The sequence below is a fragment of the Piliocolobus tephrosceles genome, chromosome 6 (genome assembly GCF_002776525.5).
Source record: "Piliocolobus tephrosceles isolate RC106 chromosome 6, ASM277652v3, whole genome shotgun sequence".
NCBI classification, from domain to species: domain Eukaryota; kingdom Metazoa; phylum Chordata; class Mammalia; order Primates; family Cercopithecidae; genus Piliocolobus; species Piliocolobus tephrosceles.
The window spans coordinates 43322672-43341533 of NC_045439.1; the positions used below are offsets into that span (position 1 = coordinate 43322672).

The following is an 18862-nucleotide window of genomic DNA, read 5'->3' on the forward strand; positions in this document are numbered from 1 at the left end:
CTTTCCAAGCTCTTTGGCTTTATATTTGACCTTAATTTCCTCTGGCTGTACAATTTCTTTAGCATAGTAAATAATTGAGTTTTTTTTTTTTAATAAAGGCTTCCTGATACACAAGAACAGTTAGTTATATGCTTTGACCTTGATTGTGAGCCATTGGGGCTTTTGGAAAGTCACACAAAGCCAAAAATACAAACACCTCCTTCCCCACGCCCCTGACAAAACCAAACAGACTTTCTCTAAAAGACAAAAAACATTTTACTTTAATAAAGAATATCAATAATACCAAGATAAGAATAGTAGTTTTCTTTTGGTGATTTCAAAGAATTACAAGCAAGGAATAAATGTGACTATCCCCAAGTTGCAAATATGAGTTAAAATCATTTGAAAGAACATTTACTGAAAATAAACTGTACACACACACAATAAGGGATATTGATGAACTATTAATAGTTATTATCTCAAGGAAGTATATACATACGGAATTATGCACTTAAACATTTTATCCTGTTAGTTTGCAAGTTCTTTCTACATGAAATACATGAACAGATCATGCTTTCTCGGCTTTACTATGTTGCTCATGTAAAGATGTGTCAGGTGGTAGCCTGGCACGGTGGCTCACGCCTGTAATCCCAGCACTTTGGGAGGCCTAGGCAGGCAGATCACTTGAGATCAGGAGTTCGAGATCAGCCTGGCCAACATGGTGAAACCCCGTCTCTACTAAAAATACAAAAATTAGCTGGGCTTGTTGGTGCACGCCTGTAGTCCCAGCTACTCGGGAGGCTGAGGCAGGAGAATCGCTTGAACCTGGGAGGCAGAGATTACAGTGAACTGAGATCATGCCACTGGACTCCAGCCTAAGCAACAGAGTGAGACTCTGTCTCAGGAGAAAAAAAAAGTCTTCAAGTGACCCAACATGGAGGAGTGAGCCATCACAGTCCGATGATCGAAGCTTCCAGACTGTTTTGAACCTCCCATCTTCCATTTCTTCTTGGAATCTGCATATCAAAATTAAAATATTTGGGGGGACCAGTTTTACTGAGTGGAATTAAACTATCCATTCTTTTAAAATGTGTTGGACTTGTTTTTAAGAGGAAGATCTTGTTCAGCTTTTGGCTCCTGCTTGAGCAAGCTCAAGGAGCAAATGCTGAAACATCTCCCCACTGTAATGTCAACTCATTAACGAGCAGCAAAGTCCGATTGAAATCAGCTGCAAATTTCAGCATTAACCAAATCTGAGCCAACTTCAGGTCAAAGCCGAAAGGAACTGACGTACCATAAATGTACCCATGCCAATCTCTACGCTGCAAAGGAAGGAGAAGCGAGTGGGCTCTGAGCAAGGGCGGTTCGGGGAGGGTTCTCTCCTTCAGCACTTAATCATTTCAGTGTGCCTCATTCAGTAGAAATGTTTTTATTCAAATGCAGAGAGGTCTTTAGTTATCCCGGATGGGGAATTTATTTTACTATTGCAGTAAAGGCACTGGGAATTAAACATTTTAAGATTGCAAGTAAATGGATTCTTGAAGGCAAATGGATTGTTGATACCAGTTTTCTCCTGTTCATTTTTTTTTGAAGAGGATAAAATAGACTTTCCTTTGTGGCCTGGGGAAGGAAGTAGCTGGGTTGGAGTGCCATGCTGTGGCAGGCTGTAGGAAGATAGGCAGGCCCCTGTGGTAGAAGCCCTTTTGGCTGCTTGCATCAGTGGTAATAAGGAAGAAATCAGGGATACATTTGCAGTAAAAAGAAATAATCGGCCAGGCATGGTGGCTCACTCCTGTAATCCCAGCACTTTGGGAAGCCAAGGCAGGCGGATCACCTGAGGTCAGGAGTTCCAGACCAGCCTGACCAACATGGAGAAACCCCATCTCTACTAAAAACAGATAAAACTAGCCAGGTGTGGTGGTACCTGCCTGTAATCCCAGCTACTTGGGAGGCTGAGACAGGAGAATCGCTTGAGCCTGGGAGGTGGAGGTTGCCGTGAGCTGAGATAATGCCATTGCACTCCAGCCTGGGCAATGAGAGCGAAACTCTGTCCAAACAAAGAAAAAAAAAAAACAAACAAAGGAAAAAAATCTTTGGTAAGATTCTGTTTTGGAATTTGCTGAAACCCAAGAATGTTAGCTGCCTTGGCTAGCCGAGTGGCTCCCAGAGGTGACAGCTGTCCCAGTTTAAAAGCTCTTTTTTTGAGATGGAGTCTCTCTGTCTTCCAGGCTGGAGTGCAGTGGCGTAATCTCGGCTCACTGCAACCCTTGCCTCCCAGGTTCAAGCATTCTCCTGTCTCAGCCTCCCAAGTAGCTGGGATTACAGGCACATGCCACCATGCCCAGCTAATTTTTATATTTTTAGTAGAGATGGGGTTTTGCCATGTTGGCCAGGCTGGTCTCAAATTCCTGACCTCAGATGATCTAACCGCCTCGGCCTCCCAAAATGCTGGGATTACAGGCGTGAGCCACTGTGTCTGGCCTTTAAAAGCTTTTCAGTTGAAAGGTAGTCTTGGAACACAGGTGGGTTCCAGTTGCTTGGAGCATGAGGAACACCTGATTGAATGTCCTAACGTCAGCCCTGTGTCTGCAAATGTAAAGTGAAGCCTGCTGCAGGAAGACGGAGGTGGTTGGTGCTTCCTAGAGGAGGTAGGCCTTTAGTGACTGCACCTGCACAGTGCTATTGGGTCCTTACTGTGGGACCGAATCACTGACATCCTAGTGAGAAAATTAGCTAGGCCATTTGCAGGTACAAGCGCACAGGTGGTCCTTGTGCTTTTTTTTTTTTTCTTTTGAGACAGAGTCTCGCTCTGTCACTCAGGCTGGAGTGCAGTGGCCCGATCTCGGCTCACTGCAAGCTCCGTCCCCCAGGTTCACGCCATTCTCCTGTCTCAGCGTCCCGAGTAGCTGGGACTACAGGGGCTCGCCACCACGCCTGGCTAATTTTTTTTTTTTTGTATTTTTAGCAGAGACGGGGTTTCACCGTGTTAGCCAGGATGGTCTCGATCTCCTGACCTCAGGATCCGCCCACCTCGGCCTCCCAAAGTGCTGGGATTACAGGCATGAGACACCGTGCCCCGCCCCTTGTGGTATTTTTTTGATTTGTTTGAAGGTAGGTGTGATTTGCCTTCAGAACTTCATCAGCAACAATAGGATTTGAATAAGTTGATAGGCTGCTGTACATGGTTGTGTATAATTTTTAAAGGGCTCTTATACACAGGGTGGGGTGTGGGCAGGGAGAACAAAGCATGGTCCCCAGTGATGTTTAGTAAAAATATGTTTAGAAAGTTAATAAAACTCTGATCTGTGCTGAAGGCAATAACACAAGTCTCTGGCATGCGTCTGTGTCCTGTTTAGAGGACAAGTTGTTTGTAATCAACCCTTCTTCTGTCATCTAGAGCTCTGTGTTTTAAGCAATGAAGACAGAAACTTTACCAAAAGTTTCATGCCTCAGAAATTTGTTTTATCTTTATTTCATGAGTTTATAAAACTTCATGTACCATGAATCTTTCTTATGCCTTCTTGGAAAATAATTTTGGGGGAGCATTTTTTCTCACCCTAATAAACACGAAAAAGACTTTCAGAACAGAATTACTTTAGATCTAGCAGATCTAGCAAACCAGATGCTGCTTTTCTGCTTTTGATTCTAAAATATGCATATTCCTTTCCTGCAGCTGGGCTGCACATGACAAGAAAAAGAAAAGACTTCTGACAGCCCTTTTATTCATCCAGTAAATGTGAGCAACTCAAATGTTAGCCTAGGGAATACTCAAAAGGTAGCATCTGAGAGACAGGCTAAGTTGATGGTTCTTCGCTAGGCAGCTATCTGTTTGGATATAAAGACTGATGATGAACTTGGTTATCTCAGAGACCAGTACTTCCCCTATTTCACTGTGTACACAAATCACTTGGTGGTCCTTTTAAAAATGCAGATTCTGATTCAGTAGGTCTGGGTTGAGCCTGAAATTCCACAGTCCTTGGTAGCTCCCAGGTAAGGCTGACGCTGCTGGTTCCCAGGCCACATTTTGAGTTACAAGGGGCTGGACAATTTCTTATTCTAACAGAGGCCTGGGGAAGGCAATTTTCTGGAATGGCAGATGTAGACACCCTCAGATTACCCAGAAATATGAACAGAGGACGATTTAATGACTTAAAAGTCAGAACATGGCACAAAATAAATTGTAATGTTAAAGAATGCATAAAATAGGCCGGGCGCGGTGGCTCACACCTGTAATCCCAGCACTTTGGGAGGCCGAGGCGGGCAGATCCCGAGGTCAGGAGATCGAGACCATTCTGGCTAACACGGTGAAACCCCGTTTCTACTAAAAATACAAAAAAATTACCCGGGCCTGGTGGCAGACGCCTGTAGTCCCAGCTACTTAGGAGGCTGAGGCAGGAGAATGGCGTGAACCCAGGAGGTGGAGCTTGCACTGAGTCAAGATTGCACCACTGCGCTCCAGCCTGGGCAACAGAGCTAGACTCCGTCTCAAAAAAACAAACAAAAAAAGAAAAACCACATAAAATAATATTCCAATAATTATGACACAGGCACACAGAATCGCCATTACATAAGGTGCAGATTGTAAGTACGCCATCCTGTGAGCAGGTCAGCCTACTTCCCTCGACGATCATTTCCTCTGCAGAGATTACATTAGGAGGAACATGAACTGTTGCAAAAATTCTGCTGAGATGTACTTAAACAGTAATTACTGTTTACTCAGAGCAGAAAACAATTTAAACCAGGTGATGAGAAGGATGTAGAATTCATCAGCTTTCTTGCCCACAGCTCCTGTAGGAGAAAAGAATCTGATTGCTTGAAAAAAATTGATTAAAAAAATGGCAAATGGAGGTAATTTTAGATATGTATTCACAAAGCTGCCCCAAACACACTGCCCTATTCAGAAGTTGTTTCTATCTTTTTTTCTCCCCAAAGAACTAACGTAAGCTCAAAAGATTGAGATTGACTTGCACAGAATCACTAGGCGGCTAAGTGTGCTGAGGCTACCTCAAGGCATGACCCAGGTGTGGGCCCTGGAGACCCTCTCCTTGTAGAGCCTCACACGTCATTTCCCCTATAACACTGATCAGATTCTGTTCGGCAAAGATCACAGATATACTGGGAGGCTTGGAGAACATGGCTAAAAATACAACAAAATTACTCCAGTTATAGTATCATGGAGCTTCTGAGTCACTGCAGAACTCATAGAACAAAATGAAATTATCAAAGTAGAACATATTTAAAACGCACGCACACACTGAAGCAACCCTAGTTTTTTGACATCCTCTAAGGAGAAAAAAAATAGATTGTGACCAAGATTAATGGTGCATATTTTACTCTAATTTCCTGTAGTGGAATTTCAAAGCCAAGAACTATTGTTGAACTTGAATGTCACCATTTCACAGAGCAGCCAAACCCTCTTTGACTCATTCCTCCCCTAACTGAAAGAGATCTGCAAAATAGCACGGCAGAGCTTCTGATGGCTGAAGTGCTGCTGAGTAGAACTTGTGCTTCAATTTCCTTGCTGGTCTTTGTTGACCGTTGTGGCACTATGAACTGTTGCTTTATCTTGCATTTTTTTTTCTTCTGTTATTGTGGTTGTACATTTTAAATACAATCTTTCCATTTAGAAATATCTCACTGACGATGAATAAATATTATTCATACAAGTAACTATCCTTCCAGCTATCCCCAAATCATCCTTTTCATGTTCCTGCTCGATGAAACTTTCAAAATCATTTATTCACTCATATCTCTTGGCAAGTTTTCCTTGACTGCCTGCTGTGTAGAAGCAGAGAAAGTGAGAGGGTGATGTCCTCCATTACTATTAAAGACCCAAAGGGTTTGCCCAGGGTTTCGCTTGTTTTTTAGTGAACTGTGAGGTGGAATTGCCCAGGATTATCACATGGTTAGCCCTGTTGACTGGCTCTACCTGGATACCTAGAACCATCCAGTGTTCTTCACACTAACGGTCCTTTTCTTCCTGTGCTTCTAGAGACCAGGCAGGAGTTACCAACTTCCTGGAATAATCGTCAGCTGTGCCTTTTGGCTGTTTGGGTTTAGCTTCCTCTCCGTTCTCTAAATATTTTCTTTTTCAAAGTGCCTCACTTCCTTTGTTAGAAACTAAGTTTCCCTGACCTTCTCTTTTCCTTTCTGTTTCTAATGGTCCTTGAAATGAAAATAGTTTGTTGAGTTTCCTTATGTGTACTTGGGCAGCCTACTCAATGACTCCTGGGAGAATAATAGCTGGTGACCTGTGGTGCTCTCTGTTGAGACAGAATGCGCAGTTTGCATTTTGGCAGCTAAACATAGGGATGGATTTAAAAACAAACATGTAAGTAGCTGGATAATAATTTCCAGCATGATGCCAACATTTCTTTAAAGCAAAGCCTTAATTTCTAATCTTCTGTCACTTTGGTCTCAAGGATGAGTTTGCCTTTATGAATGTAATATGGCAATCTTGAAAGCCTTACCTCAAGTCAAATATTTCTTCTTGAAGATGCTCTACTTTGCAAGGTACTGCCCACAGGAACGTATACCCTAAATAATGACAGTTTCTTGTTGTTGTTGTTAGCTTCAAATTCTGGGTTTAGTTTTATTTTCTCCTAAAATTGTGAGTGTAGTTGTGATTGGTTTTTTACTACCATGTCATACGGTTTCCTCCTTGGGGGTCCTATGCAAATTGCATATGGTCACATCCACTTCATTTGGTACTTCTCTTATGAACTAGAAATCTTCCAAATGGTTCTTTGCATATCCTGATCGGACATATTCTCACTGAAGTCTCAGGACCAACCCCCGCACCTTGTCATATGTGTATGACTTAGTTTTTGACTTCCTGGCTTAGTGCTTTCTGGTTTAGGGTTGCTGTAATTACTGTCTTCAGCAATTGTTCATTTTTCTTTCTTTTTATCCATTACTTCTTTTATGTCGAAATTTACCCACGTTATCAAGTGGGTAATTGCATTCTTTGTAACTTTTCTTGGCAGAAATCAGCCCGGATTTCTTACTGTGGACGTGGCTTTGACTTGTGTCCTAGTCCTTTGTGTTCCCAAAATGGCTAAGGAGTCCATTCGTTCTACCAACCAACCAACCATCCGAGTGAAATAAATATGTTTAGCTACTTGATTGAGCCATTATTAGATGGGGGTTAAATTGCCGTATACTGTGGATTTCAGGTATCTTAGTATGTAGGTCAAATTCTCTAGTGTATTACTAGCTTGATGGATTTCTTTATTTTTAGTGGCCTAACTACATGAAGTTATGTGTTTAAAATGTGGCTGGAATCTATAGGATAAACAGTTGCAACTCTAATAACATGGCTACAAAACTCCAGCTTAATATGTGTGATAATGAATACATTTTAGTATTGGGTTGAAGAGGATTGTATGGAAAGCAGAAAAACTGAGATCTGTCCCAGCACTGCTACAACACGCCTCTTTTTACCCATCTAGGTCTGAGTTTATCATCGGTATGATGAGGAATTAAGCTATAGTTTCTGAGGCCTTGTCTAGCTCTGAAAAGCTAGGATTCTACTTTCAAATGGGTATCAGCTGCCACTTCTGGACTTTGAAAGATGGTGTGGACCATTAAAGGATCCTTTTTCAAATTTCTATGTCTCTTTTTTCTTTTTTGAGATGGAGTCTGGCTCTGTTGCCCCGGCTGGAGTGCAATGGCATGATCTCGGCTCACTGCAATCTCCACCTCCCGGGCTCAAGCAATTCTCCTGCCTCAGCCTCCTGAGTAGCTGGAATTACAGGTGCCCGCCACCATGCCCAGCTAACTTTTGTATTTTTAGTAGAGACGGGGTTTCACCATGTTGGCCAGGCTGGTCTCGATCTCTTGACTTCATGATCCACCTGCCTTTGCTTCCCAAAGTGCTGGGATTACAGGCGTGAGCCACTGCGCCCGGCCTCTATGTCTCTTCTTATTTTTGGTTTCAGAAGACAGTTTAATCTTATAGCAGAAAACACTTTTTAGTGAAACAAACTGGATCTTGCTGTGAAACAAGGAATAACTGATTAATTTGGCAGAATGACATTAACTTATTTAGGTTGCTTTGTTCTCGATTGTTTTATTCAGTAATTAGCTCCTAAGACCCCCGGGAGCCTATTGCTAGTTCTGGGTGACAGAGTGATCTCCCCATCATGATCAGCTTACTTCCTGTGGCCCATTAGGGAAGTGATGACCTGGGGAGCTATTTGCCTGTCGAGTGCACACACCTGGAAACATACTGCTCTCAATTTTTCATCCACGTCAATGAGAAACGAGTGGCCTGTTAGCAAGATGTAACTATGCAATCATGCAACAAAGCTGCCTAGTAACATTTCATTTATTACAGGACTAAAAGCTCATTATTGTTTGTAAAGGATGAGTTCATCACCTCTGCAGAGTTATAGTTCATACACAGTTGATTTCCATTTATAAAGGCAGAAAGTCCTTGTTTTCTCTAAATGTCAAGCTTTGACTTAAAACTCCTGTTTTCTAGTCAGTGGAGTGTATGTGTATGAAAGAAAATGTTTAGCAATTAGATGGGAGAGAAGGGAAATAGTACTTGAAATGTAGGGTTTTTTAGTTTTTTTGAGACAGGTTCTTGCTCTGTCACCTAGGCTGGAGTGTAGTGGCACAGTCACAGCTCACTGCAGTCTTACCTTCTGGGCTCAAGTGATCCTTCTGCTTCAGCCTCCTGAGTAGCTGGGACTACAGGTGTGTGTCACTACAACTGGCTAATGTTTAATTTTTTATAGAGACACAGGGTCTCACTACATTACACAGGCTGGTCTCGAACTCGTGAGTTCAAGTGGTCCACCCATCTCAGCCTCCCTAAGTGTTAGGATCACAGGCGTGAGCCACTGTGCCTGGCTATCATGCAATTCTTAAGGGCTTACTCCAGTAGCAGAAGACATTAGAAAGGCTGTTTTTTTCCAACAGTGGGAGCTTGAATCTGGAAAGTCTTAAACTAAAATTGCTGTAATTTCATACTACTAAGAAGCACTTTGCTCATGCAATTGAAAAAATTAAGCTCCTACCTGGATGATTCCAGGGCACTTATAAGCAAGTAGACTAATTAGAAGCCCTGATAGGCGCTAATGAAAAGGCAGGAAGTAATTCGCTCTATGATACAAACATTCCTGGAGGTTTGGAATTGTTGTATATGATTTGGCACAGGATTCCTTACTGTGAGCTTTTGCTTTCCCAGGACCAAAGTCCCTGTTCTATGTCACACATCGTGGAGGGCAGGGGACAAATGGATACAGAGCTTGGTATCCACTGATATGGCTCCCACAAAGACATTTGGGAGGATGAGTAAGGAAAGAGAGATGCAATATCAGTACCAGTTGTAACTGGAAAATGTCATTTACATGGAATGAGAACTTACATGGGGTGAGCTGAGAAGCCTTTCAGTTGAAGTAAATAGAAAAATTAACACACTTTCCTTTACCTTTAGGTATTTTTAAACATGTATTTTTATGCTCAGGTCTTTCTTTTATAACTGGGTTATAACTGGGGAGAACAAAAGGATCTGGGCATGAGAGAAAGTGAAATCAAGGGAGGAAGAGGGCATGCAATGGGGGAAGGGAGGAGCAGGAACGTCCACTTTACTGAATACACAATACTGTAAAAGATGGATCCTGCCATATTCTTCCCCCAATCAACTTGGATGAAAAGCAGAAATACTACATTCTTAAACACAGTTCATTTTTAGTTTGTCATGGCAATATAATATGGAAAAAAATCAGGCCACTACTAAGCATTTTTAGAGTGCATCTTTGGCAAAAATGTGGACCTGCAACAATTCAGATGGTTTTCTTTCAATCAGGTTCAAAAATCATGGCTCTGTAAATTTCCAAAACTTTTAAAGTCTTCTCATGTCTTCTTATAATCAGGCGTTCAGAGGTACGTGTTGATTCTAATAGCTTTGGTAGAAACATGCTGAAAATAGAAATGAATATAAAATGCCTTGTCTTTAGGCTAATTTGGCATGGATTTGTAAGGCCTGAGTAAACTGGAAATTAGTACATTTCTTGATATAATACAAATGAATGTGAGACACATGGGTAGAACAGCAGATTCAGAAAAAAAGGTTAGTACTGTAGTCCCAAGTTTTGTAAAACATCAAGTAAGGCCACCAAGAGAGGAACCAACTTTCTTTTGCGGGTTCCCTGGGGTGATTTCCTATCAGCTTCGCGTTCATGAGCTGGGGATTTGTAAAATGTAAGATGGCCTTTGACTTTGTTTTTGATATGATCAGCAGCGGCACTGTCTGCAATCCAGGCCCAGCATTCTCAGAGAGTGTGCAGTTCGGATGCTTCTGGCTGGCAGGGAGGTTGTGGCAGTGGGCTGACTAGTGTGCTGTGTTGGGAGGGCTCACAGGGTGGAGGGGCAAGCCTCCGTGCAAAGGGAATTCCTTTCTGATCGTGCCCTCCTTTTTGGCTGGAGCTTGGCCGCAGACATTGGCTGCCATTCTCATGCCTGGGTGGGGTGGAGGCAGGTCCCGGACAACCTCAGATAATTGAGCAGCAGCTGTGACCCTCAGAACAGCGTTTCTTCTTTTTCTTGGGGTGGAAAATGGTGAGGATTGCTTCATCAAAAACCGCTTTGAGACCTTTCTGAGTCAGAGCAGAGCATTCCAAGTAGCACTGCGCTCCGATCTTAAAACGCAAAAGAGAGAAAGGCATGAGAGAGAAAAAAAAGAACAGCACGGTGGTACCAACTCGCTGCCCAGACAAGCACTCACTTCTGCCTGTCCCACAAACAGCCCGTGGGGTGGTTTGGATTATGTTTGTCTTTTTTTTTTTTTTTTTTTTTTGCATTTCAATTTGTATCTGTTATCCTATTTTTTTTTTTTTTGTATTTTTGTATTTCTTACATTCCTTTATTAGGAATAAATGGTTGTGGATCACTTCTGGAAAGCAGTACATCCTGAAATTGATCCATAGCCATTTATTCCTAAGAATATACAAAATATAAAGATCTAAAAAATTAGGAGACAATTCAAAGCCAATGATATAATTTAAATACGTTTTGTGAAGAACAGGGGTGCATGATCTTGTTTTTCATATCCTCTCATTTGTAGGCAGAATGTGTAAATCATGTATAAGTGAAATGTATCTCCTTTGGTATGATAAAAGGCAAAGTGTCAGCTTGGTTGATAAAGCAGATAGAAAGGGAGTGAGTGATATGGTTTTATAGGTCATTCTTGATTAAAATGTACCTCTTTTAAGGTATACCTCAACAAGGTAATATCCAACTGGCATTATTATTTAGTTTTAACATTTTATTTATGTATTTGTTTATTTATTTATTTATTTATTTTTGAGATGGAGTTTCGCTCTTGTTGCCCAGGCTGGAGTGCAGTGGCACTATCTTGGCTTGCTGCAACCTCCGCCTCCTGGGTTTAAGTGATTCTCCTGCCTCAGCTTCTCGAGTAGCTGGGATTACAGGCACGTGCCACCAAGCCGGGTTAGTTTTTGTATTTTTAGTAGAGACGGGGTTTTCCCATGTCGACCAGTCTGGTCTCTAACTCCTGACCTCATGTGATCTGCCCACCTCAGCCTCCCAAAATGCTGGGATTACAGGCGTAAGCCACTGCACCCAGCCTTAACATACTTTAAAAGGCATATTTTTAAAAAAAAGTTTAAAAAAAAACCCCACTAAAACATGTAACAATAATAATAAAACATGTAACAATAATCATAAAAGACATTTAATGCCAGAGACATCCTCCTTGTCAGTGTACAGTCTATATAAATGATAAGGTATTTCTGCATAGGGCTTCATTTTAAATATTCTGATGATTTCATACTACGGTGTGTTTGATAATCAAAACCCCTCATGAGAAATATAGAAATATAGAAATTCAGGTCAGATTCTCATTTAAAAATCACAGACCAGTGCAGACTGTATTTAGCAGTCAGCTTCTTGGGAAGATCTGCGGTTTTAATTGTTCATAAGCTCAGGAAGAGTCAATGATGTGATGTTGGCCTTTTACTGTTAAGGACATCTAGAGAAATGGCTTTAGATTTTGATTCACATTTTAAGAATCACTTTGTAAAATTAAAGCAGATTCAGAAGAGGTTGGCTAAATGGTGAGTGCCTGGAAACCACAGCAGACAAGTGGCTAAAACAAGGTAGCAAAATCATAGGCCTATTTTGCCCAATAGCTTATGTAAATGATAAAGTGGGGCTGGTGCAAGACAGTAGGGAGAGGTGGGGACTATGCTGGGCGGTAAAGCACATGCCCCTCTAGAGTGTGCCGTTTTATCAGCTTCCAAGTGGTGATATTGGTTTACTGTTGCCCATTTTTGTATTTTTCAAGAGGAGTTGGAAATTTGGATTTTTAAATTTACTATTTACCAATTTATGAAATATTTACCATGGGCCAAGCAAGACACTGATGTGGGATATATGTGGCAGCAGCCAGCCAGTTTGCAATATGTGGACTAAATGAACTTGTGGTTTAGCTTAGAAGAGAGCGGGAATAACCCCAGAGAGGTAAAATGAATTGCTTATGGGCATTCAACTAGAAAGTGAAAGAAATAGACCTAGAATCTGGGTCTCTTGATACATGTTCTTTTCCTTGCTCTGTGACAGTAACCGTGACCCCTATCACTCAGCTCTGTAAGAAGCCGGTCAAGTTGACAGTTAATGAAATGAAATTGCCCACTTATTTCGAAGGCCACAAATATGAAAACTAAGCATCAAATCAAGTGGTTTTGGTTGGGCCCAGAGACTATTTCCTAACTTCTCCGACAGAGATGACGCACTTTAAATTTTTTTCCTGACAAGAATGGTTACTGTATGAGCCAAAGGAAGATACCAAAAGAAAAAGATGTTGAATGTTGAAAATGTTTTATGGCTTTCATTTTAACCATGGTTTGGTTTTAACAACTTTTTGAAATAATTAAAAACAGTTAGATACAAGAGAGGAATAAAGGGCAGAAAAAATTTTCCTAATAACATGATGAAATGCCTTCTGTTGCATTTTGGGATTGTGTTCAAAGCTTGATTCAAACACATGTGAAAAGCACATTAATCTAACGGCAACGGTGTTGCCAACTGAATGACCGAATGACTTGACTGTAATGTGGTGGCGCTTGTCTGGAAAAATACCTAGAAACTGCTGTGACACCTCTCTATCTGGAATGCCTCTCCACTAAGGATCCCAAGCCTAGAATCGATTCTGCCTGGAATTCCAGGACAGCTGGGCTGAGCTCACTCACACCTGGAGTCCTGCAGGAGGGGCAGGGCACTCCCGCCTCCTCCTGCCCCCAGAGTGCGGCTGACAGCGTGTCAGGCTTTGCCTTTCGATGCAGCGGGAGGAGCCCAAACTTGTCTCTTCCAATTCAGACATTTCTGAAGATAATGAAATAGCAGATAAAGGCATTATTGTGTAACTGGGTTAATATAACATTATGTTGTACTGATAGAAAAAGTAGTCATCAGATGATGCGTGTGATTTGGAAAACAAGTGTGAGAAACAACCCAGTTTTGAGGTAGGTATTGTTACCATGTGTCAAGTGCTCTGAGGGTTGGAGAAGAATTCATTCTGGTTCAAGGAAAAAGCACAGCCAGACTGCTAAAAAAATTATGTGTGTCCTCAAAGATGTGAAATGAAAAATTGTCTCAAGGAAATGTGGCCCTTCTTACAGCAGCAACTTCATCTGCCCTTTGGAGCAAAATGACCTACACAGTCAAGCATTTAGAAGCCATCTGGGAGGGTTCAGGATTCGAGGCTCCTTGTTTAGATACACGTGCAAGCAATGTGGAGTGTGTTCTACCCAAATGACTTATTTTCAAGAAAAAAGTAGAGATTGAGGGTGTAAACTGAAAAAACACTTTTCTGATTGTTTTATAATAGCTAAAACCTATTATCTTAAAAGCAGGGACATTTATCAATGATGTACAGAAGATACAAGAGTCTGACAAGAAATAAAAAAGAAAACATAGTGACTAATCAAGTAAAACAAAACCTAGTACTTCTTCCATGTTGTTCTAGTTGGGGCAGGACAAGTTATAGAATAAGACAGAAAGTAACTGGAAGGGATAAAGGCAAAGAGATCTTCCCAGCTGTAGACATATCTGAGAGGGGCTCATGGATTTAACAACAGCTATAATTTGCTGAGCTGGACCTTGTGGTACATGAGCTAATTTCATTGTCACAAGAACTTTACAAGGAAAAGTCTGTCACCATCCTTTTTCACAGCTCAGGAAACTGATGCCCAGAGAGGGCAAGTAACCTCCCTTATGGCCACAGAACTAAGAAAATGGCAGAGATTCGAATTTGTCTGCCTCCTGAGCCAAAGTCTTAACTACTCTTTTGGGCTGTCTCTAGCAAATGTAAAGAAATTGTAGCTGAAAGAGCAAAATTAATGAATAAATGGGCGAAGCTGTTATGGATACAGTAAGGGTGACGAGAGAAGGGAAGAAAAAGGAAGGCATTTCCTGTAAATGGAGAGAAAAGAAGAGATGTTAGGGGAATAAACAGAGTAAGCTCCTGTCTAAATAAATGGCTAGTAGCAGAGCAGTTCTTTATTCCTCATTTGAGAATTAGCAAAGGCACACAGAGAAGGCAAATAGAGAGCCAAGAAAAGGAAAAAGAACCAAACAGGTTGTAAGAGAAACGCTGCCATCTCAACAAGTTAGCATTATGGTCAAATTGGTGAAAGAGGAAAAACATTTCTAGGCTGGATGGATTTGCTGCTGATCTTTGAAGACTATAATGCAGAGATGCCAATTCAAGGGTGGATAATGTAAAAAGTGTGTTACTTGAGTATAGGATAATATGGAAGTGGTGGGGATTGTGGTAGACTGAAGGGTACATGTTTAATCTAAAAGAATGTTTAACAGTTTCCGTTGATGAGGAAATGCTGGCCTAGAGTTGCTCGACCTTCTGAATTTCTTTTAGAAGCTAGAAAGGTGTTTCCAAACTGTTAAATGTTGGCCACTAAATTGCATTAAAAATATCTGTTTGGACTGATCAAAACATTTGTGGGTGAACTTTGCTCCCTATGTTTTAAAGGATGCCTTTGCATGTCCTGGTCTCCCTGTCTGGAATTTTGTGCCCTCCCCAGACCCCTCTGTCCACCTGAAAAACTTTTCCTCATCCTTCAAACCTGGGTGAGATGTTAACTGGTTAAAGAAATATCTGAAAGCTCCTTCTGTGAATGTATTAGTCTCTCTCTCTTCTGTGCTACCTGGTACATTGCCCAGCTATTTGTTACTATGTTTATCCAGGTGGCATGCTTTTGTTTGCCTGTCTCCCTCCTCTTCTGGCCTTTGTAACCCAGACACCAGCAGTGAAATGACTTTCTTTTCATTTATTTATTTATTTATTATTTATTTTGAGACAGAGTCTTGCTATGTTGCCAGGCTGGAGTGCAGTGCCACCATCTCGGCTCACTGCAACCTCCGCCTGCCAGGTTCAAGTGATTCTCCCGCCTCAGCCTCCTGAGTAGCTGGGATTACAGGCAAGCGCTACCATGCCCAGCTAATTTTTGTATTTTTAGTAGAGACGGGGTTTCACCATGTTGGGTAGGATGGTCTCGATCTCCTGACCTTGTGATCCACCCACCTTAGCCTCTCAAAGTGCTGGGATTACAGGCGTGAGCCACCGCATCCAACTGGTGAAGTGACTTTCAATGACCAGGGGAGAAAGGGAAAATGGCCAGCACAAGGCAGGTGGCAGTGACTCTTCCAGTCAGGAAGAGGGCATTAAAGACTCCAGTTGATTAACGTGACTGAACATTGATGACAGATGTTTGCAGCAATTTTGCTGCTTTAAATCCCACCCGTGCATGTTAAAAGCCCAGTGGGAAACTTAGCAGGTGCTAAATTAAAGAGTGACAACAACAAAAGGCACAGGGTGAAGAAGGTGGCAGGAGAGGGCAAAGAGAGCCCAAAGATTAAAAAAGAAAAAATGGCAGATTCCTGTATCAAAAAACACCTTAGGAAGTCTGAACTTAGATCATGTTTAGACTGTATTAGATAGAACTGGGAAAGAGAATGCACGAAGAACTATAATCTTAGAGCTAAAAAGTGTAGCATCCAGCATAGCACCCGGCACATATCAGGTGCTCTTAATCAATTGTTGTTTAATAATTCTAGCAGCAATAGGGACAGTTACAAATTTGTAAAAGACTGGGAAAAGTAGGCTGAGGATTAAAAACTACAGTAATAAGAAGAGGGAGGATAAAAGAAGTCAAAGAATAATGAATATTTATGATAAATTAGTGCAAAATATGTAAATGTGGTTGACTTTGGAGTACAAAGAATTGTAAATATGTATGATATAAAAAATGTCCTTTAAAAATAAAACACCCTTTGAGACCAAAAAGAGATGTTAGATGGAAAATGCTTTGGAAATTGAAAAGTTTTGAGAAAGAATCAGATATGAAAAATCTAGGCCGGGCACAGTGGCTCAAGCCTGTAATCCCAGCACTTTGGGAGGCCGAGACGGGCGGATCACGAGGTCAGGAGATCGAGACCATCCTGGCTAACCCGGTGAAACCCCGTCTCTACTAAAAATACAAAAAACTAGCCCGGTGAGGTAGCGGGCGCCTGTAGTCCCAGCTACTCCAGAGGCTGAGGCAGGAGAATGGCGTGAACCCGGGACGCGGAGCTTGCAGTGAGCTGAGATCCGGACACTGCACTCCAGCCTGGGCGGCAGAGCCAGACTCCGTCTCAAAAAAAAAAAAAAAAAGAAAAATCTGAACTTGCAAAGCCTTTAAGTTGTGGGGGAGCTGTGCACATGAAAATAAGGGACTCCAGCATATAAAAAATTAGCCCCAAACCTAAAGGTTTCTTTTCAGATTATATAGGAGGGAGGCAGAAGAGCGGGTGGTTAAAGCACAGTTTTCTATCCTCACTCTGCCACTTGCTAGCTGGGCGATGTTAACCTCTCTGAGCCTCAGTTTCCTGCAGGAAAGTGGAGATAATAATACACACGCCAAGCAGTGAGATTTCACGGGGTCGCTGTGAGGATTAATTAAGACAAAGGCTGTAAGGCGCCTGGCACCAAGCCCAGCACATTATAAACACTCCATACATGCTAGCTGTGGTTATAAACTACTGGACAGAAAAGTCAGAGAGTACAGAAACTTAAAGCATCCCTGTAATTACATGAATTGTGATAAAACAAGTTAAAATCTTGCTAGGTTTTCTTCTCAATTGGATTTTGTAAGCTAAACATGGTTCCCTCTGTATCAGAGAGCAGTTGCTAGGAGAAACTAGCAAAAGGCAATATAAATGGTGAACTCAGCCATTGTTCCGAAAATAAGGATGAAATGAGATGGGAGGCTTTGGAACGACTTCTTTTCAGAGGGTGAAAAAAACAACTTCCCCAACGAGAAGTGAGGCTAGGAAAGCTGACGGCATGAAGGAACACAGAGAGCGCGTTCCTGCAAGAAGCTGGTGCCGGCCAATGGGGACCTCCTGACTGTGAAAAATGTGTAGAAAGGAACCACATACAATTATTTATGGAGCTACCTATTTAGGTATCATTTTTGTTTTGTTTTGTTTTTTCTGTGTGTTTTTTGTTTTTGTTTTTGTTTTTTGAGACGGAGTCTCTCTCTGTCGCCCAGGCTGGAGTGCAGTGGCACGATCTCGGCTCTCTGCAAGTTCTGCCTCCCGGATTCACGCCATTCTTCTGCCTCAGCCTCCCAGCTATTTAGGTATCTTAATGAGAGCATTTGAGGTTGAATGTGTTTGAGGAGAAGGCAGAAGAACCTACAGGCATAAACCCATTTCACCCGAGGAAAGACACACAGTTGGAGGTCATTTACACAATGGTCAGGTGCACGGGTGGTGATGTCCACAGAGCTGGAGTGGAAGTTTTTGACTTCGTTATTAGCTACGTGCTTGTCTTCTAAGACTGTTTCCTCATCTGTAAGCTGAGACCAACACTATCTGCTTAAGAGGGTCATCATGAGGCTGAAGTGAGAGAGATTATAAAGTACTTAGGATCCTAAGAACTCCGTGAATGGCTGGCGCTAGTTAGTACTGACATTACTGCGCATAGAAGTAGGAAGGGTTCAGTATCTCGATCAGGTGTTTGTGAGATGTTCTCATGCAGAGTACTTGTAAAACATGATTGTATTTAATTCATTTCTAGTTGAGTGTATCATGCTTAGTTTTAGTGCCTACAAGCAAGTTTTAATAAGATAAATGCATAGTTTTGTAAATGAAGAATTTGTGGTTAATATTCTTGACTGGCTTGAAGAGGGTGACTTCTAACTCTGCCTGGGGTATGGATTTTACTAGGTTAGTCACTTAGAAAGTAAGATTGAACATTTTCAAACCTCTGACCTGGGTCAATAGATTTATGACTTGATGAGGAATCCGATTTAAAGTTCTGGAGGTGTGATTTATTGGCCTCCTCTTGCATAAAGTACTTCCATCCTCTCGTATGTTTTTCAGTGGCTGCTTTGCCTACATCTCGGGGTAATGGGGGAGGCAAAGACTTGGTGTCTGGCAAACACTCTCTAAAGCATTTTCCTAACTCTTTATGTTAAGCTCTCAAGAGGGAAGAAAGGTCCATGAAAACAGTTTCAGCTCTGAGCAAGTTGCTATTATCTGTCAAACAGCCACTTAGATCCCCAACTCACTTTTTGGTATATGTTATCCTTCCAGATGCTGTTTGTGACACAATCCAGGCTCTCTAAGTGGCTATTCATTATATAGTGAGAAATACTGGACAAATATAACCCTGCCAGATGCTAACCCAAGTCTCTCCCAAGAAAATCACAAAATGCCTCTTATGGGGTTATTTAAATGAGTTACATCCATAATAAGCAGTGAGATTTACAAATATATATCTAACGACTCCCTTTATTCACACTAAATATGGCAAGTAGATGTTCTAGAGGTTGCTAAATCAAATGATAAG

At 41.7% G+C, this 18862-nt stretch overlaps 1 protein-coding gene across 1 annotated transcript in view; it reads right to left on the minus strand.

Annotated features, from left to right (window-relative positions):
- Positions 1-9661: 9661 nt before the first annotated feature.
- The window catches only part of RHOJ (ras homolog family member J), a 102160-nt gene continuing 92959 nt past the window's right edge, over positions 9662-18862 (minus strand). Inside the window, exon 5 of the mRNA XM_023231996.1 lies at positions 9662-10628. Coding sequence (XP_023087764.1) covers positions 10482-10628 — 147 coding nt within the window. The 3' untranslated portion in view covers positions 9662-10481. The remainder of the gene's footprint in view (positions 10629-18862) is intronic.